Source organism: Vulpes lagopus, chromosome 14 (genome assembly GCF_018345385.1).
Source record: "Vulpes lagopus strain Blue_001 chromosome 14, ASM1834538v1, whole genome shotgun sequence".
Classification (NCBI taxonomy): Eukaryota; Metazoa; Chordata; class Mammalia; order Carnivora; family Canidae; genus Vulpes; species Vulpes lagopus.
The window spans coordinates 7,105,332-7,118,357 of NC_054837.1; the positions used below are offsets into that span (position 1 = coordinate 7,105,332).

Consider the following 13,026-nt stretch of genomic DNA (forward strand, 5'->3'; position numbering starts at 1 on the left):
TCTCCCTCTGCCTGTGTCTCTGCCTCTCTCTCTCTCTGTGTGTGTGACTATCATAAATAAATAAAAAAATATATATATATAAAAAAAAAAAGGGAAATAAAGTAAGTAATAAATATTTTAAAATATTTTATATTATTAATAATATATTATATAATAATATATTATAAATATGTATTTTATATATTTATTTTAATATATTTAATAAATATTAAATATTTATTATAAGTATTTATAATACTTATTATAAATATTATAATATGAATATAATGTTATATATGAATATAATATAATATTAAATATAATATAAATATTTATATTTATAAATATAAATAAATATTTATTAGTATTTATTTTATAAATATTTATTAGTGTGTAAAAATGGGAAATAAATAAAATAAAAATAATAATAACAATAATAAAAATGGGAAAATATAACTTATCACACAACTGGACACAGGGAGCGAAAGCTATTTTGGAAGTAAGTGTTGCAGCGTGCTGTGTACCATTTGCACGGCGACCCGACGATCACAGACTCCAGGGCAGTACGTGGCCCTGCTACAGAGTGACTCTGGCCACGGCGCCTGGCAGGCTCTGTGAGTCAAGCGTCGGGCTGTGGATTCGACTCAGGTCATGATCTCGGGGCCATGAGATCGATCCTCAAGTGGGGCCCTGTGGTCAGCATGGCATCTACTTGTCCCTCTCCTCCCCTGCTTGCTCTCTCTCAGATAAACACATACATAAAATATTTTTTTAAAAAAAAGAGTAAAGTGAGATTTAAAAAGGGAAAAGGTGCTCCAACAAATCCTAAGAGCAAGCACCCAAGAGCCGCGCACGAACAATGGGGATGAGACGCGCCAGAGGTGGACGTGATCGGTCCTCGTGTCAGGGAAACCTCCCTGTTTCCAGGATGGCCACGGGGACAGCCCTTCCTTCGGGCCACGCGCCTGCATGTCCATCCCAGATGCTGGCTTCTATAAAGGCAAGGAAGTAAGAAAAACGTCCAATCTGAACCGGTTAAAAGAAATGCTATGGGGTCAGTGTGACCTTCACTCAGATGGTGAACAGGGCCCCAGGATCAGTGTTTGAGACGTGCAAATCGCTGGAACCCGTGACACCCTGTGTGCTGCGCCACATTCGCGCAGGGACTTACAGTTGGCCACGTCCCCTTGTAGCTGCAGGATCCGAGGAGCCGGCATCGTGAAGACGACAAGGTCAAACCGCTCAGGGTGACCCGTTTCCGTGGACACCTCCCACCTGTCATCTCGCAGGTCGACCCGCGTCACGCGGTGTCCGAAGCAGACGTCGGCACCTGTTCCAAAAGCAAAGTCACGTTCACATCACTGGGTTTCCATGTGAACGACCAGAAAGAGGCGCAAGCTGGATCCTTCCAGGTGAGTTAAAGAGTGACGTCTCTGCTGCTCCCCCTCCTGCCAGCACCCCCGGACGTCATCCCCCGCGGCCACCACTGCTAGGAACGCCTGCCACGCTTCACGGAGCAGCCACACCTGCGCGGCCCCCGTGAGCACGCAGACCCCTGGCGCCAGTGGATCTCACAAACAAGGGGTCAGATTCAGAGATGTCGCTCCCTGATGTGGCCCCACATCCACCCCACTAAAGCTCATGATCTTCGTAAGGCAGGTAAGCACCCTAGTGAAGGTGTCAACGGTCCTAGTCCCGGCTGCACGAGCAGGACTAGTCCCTTTAAGCCTGAGAAAGGTGCAGAGACCCAAGCCCTCGTTGGCGGATCAACCACCTTTACTAAGAACTGGAATTAAGAGAAATACAGTCAAGTGTCCTCCCGTTGCACTTCCTCTTCTTCATCACCAAGGTATTTTGAGTAGTCTCATCCCTCTTGGGTTCTTGGGCACTGGGGACCTACAAAAGTCAGCCTCGTTCAAGGAGGTTACTTTTTAAACCAACATTGATGGGGAGACTGCTCCGTACCTGCCCGTTACCTGCTGGACTGACACGGATGCACTGTGCCCCACTGTCCTCATGATAAAACTTTGCAGTGGGCACTGTTATCATCCTCATTTTTTTCCCATGAAAGAACCAGGGTATAGATTTTTATTTAATTTTGATTTTTTTAAGATTTTATTTATTTATTTGACAGCACAAGCAGGGTGAGGAGAAGCAAACGCCCCGCTGAGCAGGGAGCCCGACCAGGGACTCAATCCCGGGACCCTGGGGTCAGGACCTGAGCTGAAGGCAGATGCTTCACCGACTGAGGCACCCAGGCACCCCCAGGGAATAGATTTTTAAACTTTCCTATTATACACCCAGGAAGGGGTGACAGTACATTCATTTGAGTCCAGGTCATTGTGATTCCAAAATTTCTCTCACTTCTGTTGTGAAAACACTAAACCACTTTTGTGGAGAGAAAGCTTTACAGGAGTTTAAAAGGATATAATTGTAAAATTTTAAATAGTATAAATGAGGTCTATAAATCCTGTAACAACAGATGTGGGTAGAGAGGGCAAAAGACTCTCGAAGTATTACAAAGCTAATATTAGAACAGTCTATGTTTTTGATATTTGTATTTTATTTTTATTAAATATTACATATATTATTTATAATTACATTTATATTATATAGATTTTATAGACCTGGAACTCAATTATGTAAAAATTCATTTAAAAAAAAAAAAGCAGAAAGGAGTCCACAAAATGGACTTACTGGACATTTTTCCTGCTATTTTTATTTTCCAAACTTTGTACCAGTAATATGCAACTTTTTCAAAAGAATTACTTTTTTTGAAGTGAATAATGCTTTACAGAGTCATAAAAGATCTACAAAATCATTGTCTCAAGAGACTATACTAATTGAAAATACAGGGGCACCTGGATAGCTCAGTGGTTGAGCGTCTGCCTTAGGTTCAGCTCATGATCCCGGGGTCCTGGGATCGAGTCCCTGCTGTGGAGGGGGGGGGGTCCTGCTTCTCCCTCTCCCTCTGCTGCTTCCCTTCTTGTGCTCTCACAGTCTCTCTTAATTTTTTTTTTAAATTGAAAATCTATAAACAGGTTTTTACTAAGAATTGGTCAAATTAAAAGTGATAATCACCTTATATAGCTCTTTTAAATATACTTAGGAACACATCCAACATACACATGTAGATAGATAGATAGATGATAGAGATGGATGCAGATACGGAAATCTATCACCATACCTACCTACCAGGTACAGGCTACAGGCTACTGTTAAATTCTGTGAGCCACAAATAATTAAATATGAGCTCTTTTTCCAAGAGCTTCCAAAGCAAAACTGGAAGATAAAACATATATTCTTCCAAACGCCTGCCAAAAGGAGGACGTAGGTACCGTGTATTCCAGGACAGTCCCCCAGCCAGAACACCAGCTGTGAGAGGGCAAGCTGCCCTCTGTCAGCTGCCTTCGGTTCTTGTTTCACTGGTACCTAACACCGCGTCTGGCGTGTCCTAAGTACCCTGTAAGTGGTTACTGAGTGGATGTGTGCGTGCGTGGACAGATCCGTGATACAGTCAGGAGGTGCTTGAGGATTTCAGTAAACATGCCACCTAAATTGGGCCGAATCATGATGGAAATGAGATTTTTAAAAAGCTACCTGGTGGCAATGCATGAAGCCGATGGTGACACTCCACAAGATTATCCAACAGTATCACATTCTGTAACAGTTAATCGCATGCATTAATTTGACTGGGTTATGGAGTCCCCAAATATTTGGTCGAACATTATTCTGGGTCTGTTTTTGAGGGTGATTTTGGATAAGAGTAAAATTTAAATTGGTGGACTGAGTACAGATTACCTACTCTATCTAATGTAGATGGGTCTTACCCAATCCGCCAATGGCTTGAACAAAACAAAAAGAATAACCCGGGATCCCTGGGTGGCGCAGCGGTTTGGCGCCTGCCTTTGGCCCAGGGCGCGATCCTGGAGACCCGGGATCGAATCCCACGTCAGGCTCCCGGTGCATGGAGCCTGCTTCTCCCTCTGCCTGTGTCTCTGCCTCTCTCTCTCTCTCTCTCTGTATGACTATCATAAATAAATAATAAAAAAAAAAATTTAAAAAAAAAAAAAAAAAACAAAAAGAATAACCCTCCCCAAAGTGAGGAAATCTTCCTGACAGCCTTAAACTGGGACAAGTTTTGGGGGGTTTTATTCCCCCCTGTATTCAGATTTGAATTGAAAAATCAGCTCTTCCGGGATCTGGAGCCCGCTAGCCTTCACACTCTCCTGGGTCCCCAGCCTGCCGACTCATCCTGCAGATCTTGACACCTGCCAACGCCCATAACCACGAGCCAATTCTTTATAATAAATCATGTATATATGTATATATCCTATTAAAATATGTACACACACATGTCCTATTATATCAATCTCCTATTGGCTCTTTTCTCTGGAAAATCCTGAGTAATACACCATTATAGGCTGAATCCTAGATTGAGAAATGGTTTAAACCAGAATGCTATTTACATTTACCACATGTTCTCATGTTGTGTGTTCAATCTCATTGACCTCTCCCTTGCCTGAGATCAGGGATTCTTGGGGTCCTCAATAAGTAGTATTTGATGAAGAAGTTCAAAATAGTAATTATTCTAGAAATAGCTTATGTAACAAAAATTCTAAGCACCTCTCATCAATGATCTTGAACTGGACAACTTAATTATGATTCATCAAGAAACCTTCTTTTGCTTGAAAAAAATCATCTATTGGGATCCTCGGGTGGCTCAGCGGTTTAGTGCCTGCCTCCGGCCCAGGGTGTGATCCTGGGGTCCCAGGTTCGAGTCCCACGTCGGGCTCCTGCATGGAGCCTGCTTCTCCCTCTGCCTGGGTCTCTGCCTGTGTGTGTGTGTGTGTCTCTCATGAATAAATAAATAAAATCTTAAAAAAAAAAAAAGAAAAAAATCATCTATCATCCACGATCATTTATCATCTTTTTTTTAAAAAAAAAAAGATCATTTTCAAAACATTCATAAAATAAAGAACAAATGAAAATCCTAATAAAAAATGGGCAAAGGTTATAAATAAGAAATTCACACACACACACACAAAAGATGAAAAGAGCTGCCTTAAAAAGGAGGCATGAACTCACTCATGATTATGTAAATATAAGTATAAATGTCAAAACACAAAAAGACAGCTGCTTTAACTTATCACACTGGCAAAAATTAAAAATCTCCATAATATCAAGACCTACAGAAGGAGAAATTCTCATTCACTGCTTTTTAATTTTTTTTTAAGATTTATTTATTTTAGGGATTCCTGGGTGGCGTAGCGGTTTGGCGCCTGCTTTGGCCCAGGGCGCGATCCTGGAGACCCGGGATCGAATCCCATGTCGGGTTCCCTGCATGGAGCCTGCTTCTCCCTCTGCCTGTGTCTCTGCCTCTCTCTCTCTCTCTCTCTGTGTGTGACTATCATGAATAAAAAAATAAAATCTTTTTAAAAAAAATGCCTAAAAAAAAAGATTTATTTATTTTAGAGAAAGAGAACACGAGTGGGAGGGGCAGAGGGAGAGACCCCCGGCTGAGCACAGAGCCTGAGGTGAGGCTCAATCTCAGAACCTGAGATCGTGACCTGAGCGGAAACCAAGAGTCTGATGCTTAACTGACCGAGCCACCCAGGCAGCTCCTCATTCACTGTTGATGATGAGATATTTGTTAAGAGGAACAGATGACACTACCTGGTATAACTAAAAATTCACATTTACCATTCAACACAGCTATTGTCCTGTTAGAAATTGGGGTACAGATATGCATACGCGGCAGGGTTAGACCAGGTAGCAATACTGGCATTAGCAAAACAACCCCTCACCGCCCTCCCAGCCTAAATATTCACCAGAAACTTAATACCTAAATAAACAATGCATTTATTTATAAATATATAATGTGATATTGAACAGGCACTGAAAAGCATGAAGCATACTCAATTTCCTGATATGAAAATAGACCTAAGATATGATTTAGTCTATGATGATGTATTAGGATTCTCCAGAGAAACAGAACCAACAGGGGGCAGACACATAGATAATGGGCGTGTGTGTGACTGATTTATTATTAACAGATCAAACAAGGTGTAGAAAGGTCTATAATAATAATAATCCTATTTGTATACTTAAAAAGAATAAATATAAATACACGTGAATAAATAGAGACAGCCATGTAAGTCAACAGACAGAGGCAAAAACACTTTCCTAGAAGCGTACACTGGAAACTATTATTAGGGATTACTTTAGGAAAAGAAAATTAGCTGTTGAGTAGTGAAGAGGAGAGCATCTATCTCACAACTTTCTTTATAGCATTAACACTTAATTGTGTATATAGCTTTTATCTTCAAATGCTAATTTTAAAAGAAAGCAGAGAAAATCCTATCCCCACCTGATTCTTTCAAGTAATGCTTAATAATTGAAGAAACTCCTTGAGGTGCCACAAAATTACACTCTCCTTCCTTCACCACCATCCCTTCGATAGGAGACGTCAGAGGCTTCAAAAGGCCAAGAGCCAGCAGTTCGTCATAAAACCTGAAATAGATCAATACAAGGGAAATAATCAAACACCACAGTCAGCTGAAAAATACTATATTCTCTTCCAAGAATTCATTTTAACTAATAACTAGAAATCTTTGGGGATCCCTGGGCGGCTCAGCGGTTTAGAGCCTGCCTTCGGCCCAGGGTGTGATCCTGGAGTCCTGGGATTGAGTCTTACGTCGGGCTCCCTGCATGGAGCCTGCTTCTCCTCTGCCTGTGTCTCTGCCTCTCTCTCTCTCTCTGTCTCTCTTGTGAATAAATGAATAAAACCTTAAAAAATAATAATAATAATTTAAAAAGAAGCTAGAAATCTTCATAGGATCAACTCTGTATATGTTTTGTGTCAATGAAACATAATTCAGGGGCCCCTAGGTGGCTCAGTCTGCAGAGGACCGACTCTCGGTCTTGGATCGGGTGTGCAAGCCCCACGGTGGGCACTGGGCTTCCTTCAAAAAAAAATAGGGGATCCCTGGGTGGCTCAGCCGTTTAGTGCACCTTCAGCCCAGGGCCTGATCCTAGAGACCCGGGATCGAATCCCACGTCGGGCTCCCAGTGCATGGAGCCTGCTTCTCCCTCTGCCTGTGTCTCTGCCTCTCTCTCTCTCTCTCTGTGTGTGTCTATCATAAATAAATAAATAAATAAATAAATAAATAAATAAATAAATAAATAAATAAATAAATTTTTAAAAAAAGAATCTTTTTAAAAAAAGAGTAATAAACCATAACTCAGGTGAAAAATAAATATTTTGTGAATCCAAACATCTCTCGTTGACAGCTGAAGGCCTATTTCTTTGTGTATCTCAAAGTCTAAGTCAGTGTAGATAGGACAGTAGGCAGAAGGGTCATTGTGAATTCGGTGGAGGCAGCCTTGCCCCGACGCCACTCCCTGGGGAGCTGTCCTCTGGGTCCCCAGCATGTTCATGGGGGTGGCCCACACCCCCGGCCTGCCACCCCATAGCCCCCCGCCGGAGGAGGCCTGGCCTGCAGCTCCCCACCGCGTCAGGATCACCTGTAGAGGGTCCTCAGCTGCACTGTAGCTTCTCTGCATTGCAGGAGCAAAACCAGGCCTTCCCATGCACCCCACCCCAGAGGGGCACCCCCGGCCCTGCTCACTCACCGTCCGTGCAGCCCGGCCCGCTGGGGCGAGCGGGTGATGTACTGTGCCCCCAGGTCCACGGTGCTCCCGGGGGCGTGCGGGCTGCAGGCCGTGCACATTCTCCCCCCTGCAGGAAGGGACAGGACCGCTCAGCGCCTCACCTGTCCCTTCCCTGCGGGCCACACAGCTTACTTCGCAGCTGCATTCTTTAAAAGGGCTTTAGTGGGGTTTTCCTCTCTTAGTTTTATGCTTGGTCCTCTACGACCCTTAGGTCGTGCGGTAAAGAGGGCAGCAGGGGGCCTGGCCCATGTCACGCACTGAACCAGCAGGACCCGCTGCCCCGGGAAAGGCCCCAAGAGCTGGGAACCGGCCCCTCCACCCCCGACCCCCACCCCCGTGCGTGCCTGCGATCCACCCTCCTGAGAAAGGGGATCCTGTAAACCAGACCCAGGGAAGGCCCGGCCCAGGGTGCTGGGGTCCTGGCAAGGTGCACGCCCCGCACACCCGGCAGACGGACCCCGCGGGGCTCCTCCGCACCCCCTCCTCCGGCCTGGGACTCCTCCCCGACCCCGCGGGGCTCCTCCGCACCCCCTCCTCCCGCCCGGGGCTCCTCCCCGACCCCGGGGGGCTCCTCCACACCCCCTCTTCCCGCCCGGGGCTCCTCCCCGACCCCGGGGGGCTCCTCCGCACCCCCTCCTCCCGCCCGGGGCTCCTCCCCGACCCCGGGGGGCTCCTCCGCACCCCCTCCTCCCACACGGGGCTCCTCCCCGACCCCGCGGGGCTCCTCCGCACCCCATCCTCCTGCCCGGGGCTCCTCCCCGACCCCGCGGGGCTCCTCCGCACCCCCTCCCCCATCCCGGGGCTCCTCCCCGACCCCGCGGGGCTCCTCCGCACCCCCTCCTCCCGCCCGGGGCTCCTCCCCGACCCCGGGGGGCTCCTCCGCACCCCCTCTTCCCGCCCGGGGCTCCTCCCCGACCCCGGGGGGCTCCTCCGCACCCCCTCCCCCATCCCGGGGCTCCTCCCCGACCCCGGGGGGCTCCTCCGCACCCCCTCTTCCCGCCCGGGGCTCCTCCCCGACCCCGGGGGGCTCCTCCGCACCCCCTCCTCCCGCCCGGGGCTCCTCCCCGACCCCGGGGGGCTCCTCCGCACCCCCTCTTCCCGCCCGGGGCTCCTCCCCGACCCCGGGGGGCTCCTCCGCACCCCCTCCTCCCGCCCGGGGCTCCTCCCCGACCCCGCGGGGCTCCTCCGCACCCCCTCCTCCCGCCCGGGGCTCCTCCCCGACCCCGCGGGGCTCCTCCGCACCCCATCCTCCTGCCCGGGGCTCCTCCCCGACCCCGCGGGGCTCCTCCGCACCCCCTCCCCCATCCCGGGGCTCCTCCCCGACCCCGCGGGGCTCCTCCGCACCCCCTCCCCCATCCCGGGGCTCCTCCCCGACCCCGCGGGGCTCCTCCGCACCCCCTCCTCCCGCCCGGGGCTCCTCCCCGACCCCGGGGGGCTCCTCCGCACCCCCTCTTCCCGCCCGGGGCTCCTCCCCGACCCCGGGGGGCTCCTCCGCACCCCATCCTCCTGCCCGGGGCTCCTCCCCGACCCCGCGGGGCTCCTCCGCACCCCCTCCTCCATCCCGGGGCTCCTCCCCGACCCCGCGGGGCTCCTCCGCACCCCATCCTCCCGCCCGGGGCTCCTCCCCGACCCCGCGGGGCTCCTCCGCACCCCCTCCTCCCGCCTGGGGCTCCTCCCCGACCCCGCGGGGCTCCTCCGCACCCCCTCCTCCATCCCGGGGCTCCTCCCCGACCCCGCGGGGCTCCTCCGCACCCCATCCTCCTGCCCGGGGCTCCTCCCCGACCCCGCGGGGCTCCTCCGCACCCCCTCCTCCATCCCGGGGCTCCTCCCCGACCCCGCGGGGCTCCTCCGCACCCCCTCCCCCATCCCGGGGCTCCTCCCCGACCCCGCGGGGCTCCTCCGCACCCCATCCTCCCGCCCGGGGCTCCTCCCCGACCCCGCGGGGCTCCTCCGCACCCCCTCCTCCCGCCTGGGGCTCCTCCCCGACCCCGCGGGGCTCCTCCGCACCCCCTCCTCCCGCCTGGGGCTCCTCCCCGACCCCGCGGGGCTCCTCCGCACCCCCTCCTCCCGCCCGGGGCTCCTCCCCGACCCCGCGGGGCTCCTCCGCACCCCCTCCTCCCGCCCGGGGCTCCTCCCCGACCCCGCGGGGCTCCTCCGCACCCCCTCCTCCATCCCGGGGCTCCTCCCCGACCCCGCGGGGCTCCTCCGCACCCCCTCCTCCATCCCGGGGCTCCTCCCCGACCCCGCGGGGCTCCTCCGCACCCCATCCTCCTGCCCGGGGCTCCTCCCCGACCCCGCGGGGCTCCTCCGCACCCCCTCCTCCATCCCGGGGCTCCTCCCCGACCCCGCGGGGCTCCTCCGCACCCCCTCCCCCCTCCCGGGGCTCCTCCCCGACCCCGCGGGGCTCCTCCGCACCCCCTCCCCCATCCCGGGGCTCCTCCCCGACCCCGCGGGGCTCCTCCCACTCCCCCTGCTCCTCCTGCCCTGGCTCCTCCCGCTCCTCCTCCTCCACCCCCTTCCTTTCCTCCAGCACCCCTCTCCTCCACACTCCTCCCCCACCCCGCCCAGGGCTCCTCCTCCACCGGGGCCCCCCCTGCTCCTCCCGCTCCTCCCCCCGCCCCCCGCTGCCCCCACCCGGGGCTCCTCCCACTCCCGCCGCCCCGGGGACCGCCTCCCCCTCCCCCTCCCCCCATCCCCCTCCCGCCCGTCCGAGGCTCGGGTCACCGGGCGGGCGCGCACGGCGCATGCGGCTCCGGGGGACGCGGGCGGCGTGGACGTGGTGCTCGCCCTCCCCGCCCCCCGCGCCGCCGGCCACCCACCTGGGGCCGCTGCCTCCTCCCACACCGTCAGGTGCGCGGGCCGCGGCGTCTCCCTCCCGAGCAGCGCGGCGCACACGCCTCCCGTCAGCCCCGCACCCACCACCAGCGCCCGCGCCATGGCCTCCGCTCCAGGCCCCCCCAACCCCGCGGTCCCGGCGGCCGGCCTGCAGGGGGGAGGGGGGAAGGGAGGAGGGAAAGGAGGGGCCGGGAGGGGAGGGGCGGGGCGGGACCTGGAAAGGGGGCCGGAGCGGCGGGAGGATAGGGGAGGGGAGGGGGAGGAGGGGCCCGGGAGGGGAGGGGAGGGGCGGGGGAGGCGGGGCCTGGGGGGAGGAGCGGGAGGGGCCGGAGGTGCCCGGGAGTGACTGGGACGGCGAGAGGCGGGGAGGGGGAAGGGAAGGGGAGGGCCCAGGAGGGGGAGAGGCGGGAAGAGCGGGGCCTGGGAGGAGGAGGGGAGGGGGGCCCTGGAAACGGGGTCGGAGGGGCGGGAGATTGGGGAGGGAGGGCGAGGCCCGGGAGGGGAGGGGAAGGGCGGGGGGAACCTCGAAAGGGGGCCGGAGGGGCGGGAGGATGGGGGAGGGGAGGGGTGAGGAGGGGCCCGGGAGGGGAGGGGAGGGGCGGGGGAGGCGGGGCCTGGGGGAAGGAGCGGGAGGGGCCGGAGGTGCCCGGGAGTGACTGGGACGGCGAGAGGCGGGGAGGGGGAAGGGAAGGGGAGGGCCCAGGAGGGGGAGAGGCGGGAAGAGCGGGGCCTGGGAGGAGGAGGGGAGGGGGGCCCTGGAAACGGGGTCGGAGGGGCGGGAGATTGGGGAGGGAGGGCGAGGCCCGGGAGGAGAGGGGAAGGGCGGGGGGAACCTCGAAAGGGGGCCGGAGGGGCGGGAGGATGGGGGAGGGGAGGGGTGAGGAGGGGCCCGGGAGGGTGGCGGGGCCGGGAGGGGCGGGGCGGGGCGGGGCGGGGGGACCTGGGGGAAGGGGTGGGGAGGCGGGCCCGGGAGGGGGAGGGGCGGGGGCCCGGGAGGGGGAGGGGCGGGGGCCCGGGAGGGGGAGGGGCGGGGGCCCGGGAGGGGGAGGGGCGGGGGCCCGGGAGGGGGAGGGGGCGGGGACCCGGGAGGCGGGGCCAGCCCGGGGCGTGCAGGGAGGAGGCCGGGGCGCAGCTCCGCCCTCCGGGAGCACAGCAGCTCACCGGCCACCCGCCGGGCCCTGTGCGACGCCCCCTGTGCAGTGGGTGCAGTGATGTCTGCGTGTCACAGCCGCGGCGATATTTTTTAAACATTTTACTTATTCATGAGAGAGGCAGAGGGAGCGCCGGCTCCTGGGGACCCCGCTGCCGGCCTCGGTCGGGGACCCGGTCATGCCGCCCCCCTTCCCGGCCCTGTGGGGCCCCAGGTGGTGCGGCCTCCCCCAGGTCAGAGCGCCGCGCTGGGGGCAGGCCTGTGCCCCGGGCTGCGGGGAGGGCTGCGGGGAGGGAGGAGGCCGGGTCCCCGCGGCCCGGGGTCGGTTCCACCGCAGCGTCGCCCTGGAGGGTCCCCGCGAGCCCACGGCCCCCAGGGGGGCGGCAAGGCCAGAAGGCAAAGAGCAGGCCCGCCCGGCTGCAGCCCAGGGGCCCCGGCCACCAGCACCTGCGCAGCCGCCAGCAGGAGCAGGGAAGCTGCCGTGGGGCCAGTAAGAACGTTTAGGAGCCACAACTTTTCCTTTATGTCCCCATCACGAAGACGTGGCTCTACATGGAGTGGGCGGTAGAGCGATGCTCCCAACATGTGGGAAAAGAGCCAGAAGGAAATGCAGATGAATCCCATAGAGTCTGTACAAGGCCCCTAAGAATAAAAGAAGGAGCTGAACAGAAAACCATGAAATACATACTTGCTCACAGCCAAGTGCACAGGACAGAACGCAAATAGTGAGCAAACTGGGGTACCGTCTGATAATACACCAAGAATCCTGAAACTGGGTCTTTTCAATGAGACGTACCAGGCCTCTGCTCTGATCTTGAGAAAATAATAAATAGATACATTTCTGTAAAAATGTGGCCACCTCGATGGTACTGGGGACACTGCAGTGTGCAGGGACTCCAGCGACCGGATTATGGGTGTGCGAGCATCTCCCTGAAGCTGCTGGGGAAATAGGCCTTCGGATATTTACGGATGTATAGAAAATGACTCGTTTGTGACGCTCAAACACTTGCTACAAAACCAGAGTTTAAATCCCAGAGTTTTGTAGATACACACGGAGATGAGTGCCCGTGCCGTGTTAGGTAAACATGAGAGGAAGCAGATGCACTTCTATTTTTCTATTAGTTTCAGATATTTGATAAAGTCCATCTGTATTGATTTATTTGTCATGAAAGAAAGTAAAGCTGAAAAAAAAAAAAAAGGAAAGAAAGTAAAGTTGATCTGGTAGCTGGAAGCGTCTCAGTCCCTGCCTGAAAGCCGTGGACCATCTAAGAGGTGTCCCAGCCACGTTCTAGGATCTCAGAATTGTCCAGAAAGGGTACCTGAGGGGCTACTTTGGCTGCCCTGTGCCACCACCACTGCAGCCCCGTAAACCGGTATCAGGGTTCAGC

General features: G+C 55.3%; 1 protein-coding gene across 2 annotated transcripts in view; it reads right to left on the reverse strand.

Annotated features, from left to right (window-relative positions):
* Window positions 1-10,714, reverse strand: part of RNLS (renalase, FAD dependent amine oxidase) — a 242,966-nt gene extending 232,252 nt beyond the window's left edge. The window contains exons 1-4 of one of the 2 annotated variants that reach the window (XM_041728490.1): window positions 10,473-10,709; window positions 7,615-7,720; window positions 6,350-6,492; window positions 1,151-1,309 (exon numbers count right to left, since the gene is read on the reverse strand). In XM_041728490.1, coding sequence (XP_041584424.1) covers window positions 1,151-1,309; window positions 6,350-6,492; window positions 7,615-7,720; window positions 10,473-10,590 — 526 coding nt within the window. In that variant the 5' untranslated portion in view covers window positions 10,591-10,709. Of the gene's footprint in view, window positions 1-1,150; window positions 1,310-6,349; window positions 6,493-7,614; window positions 7,721-10,472 lie in introns of both variants that reach the window. The other variant, XM_041728491.1, reaches the window with a different exon arrangement.
* Window positions 10,715-13,026: the final 2,312 nt, after the last annotated feature.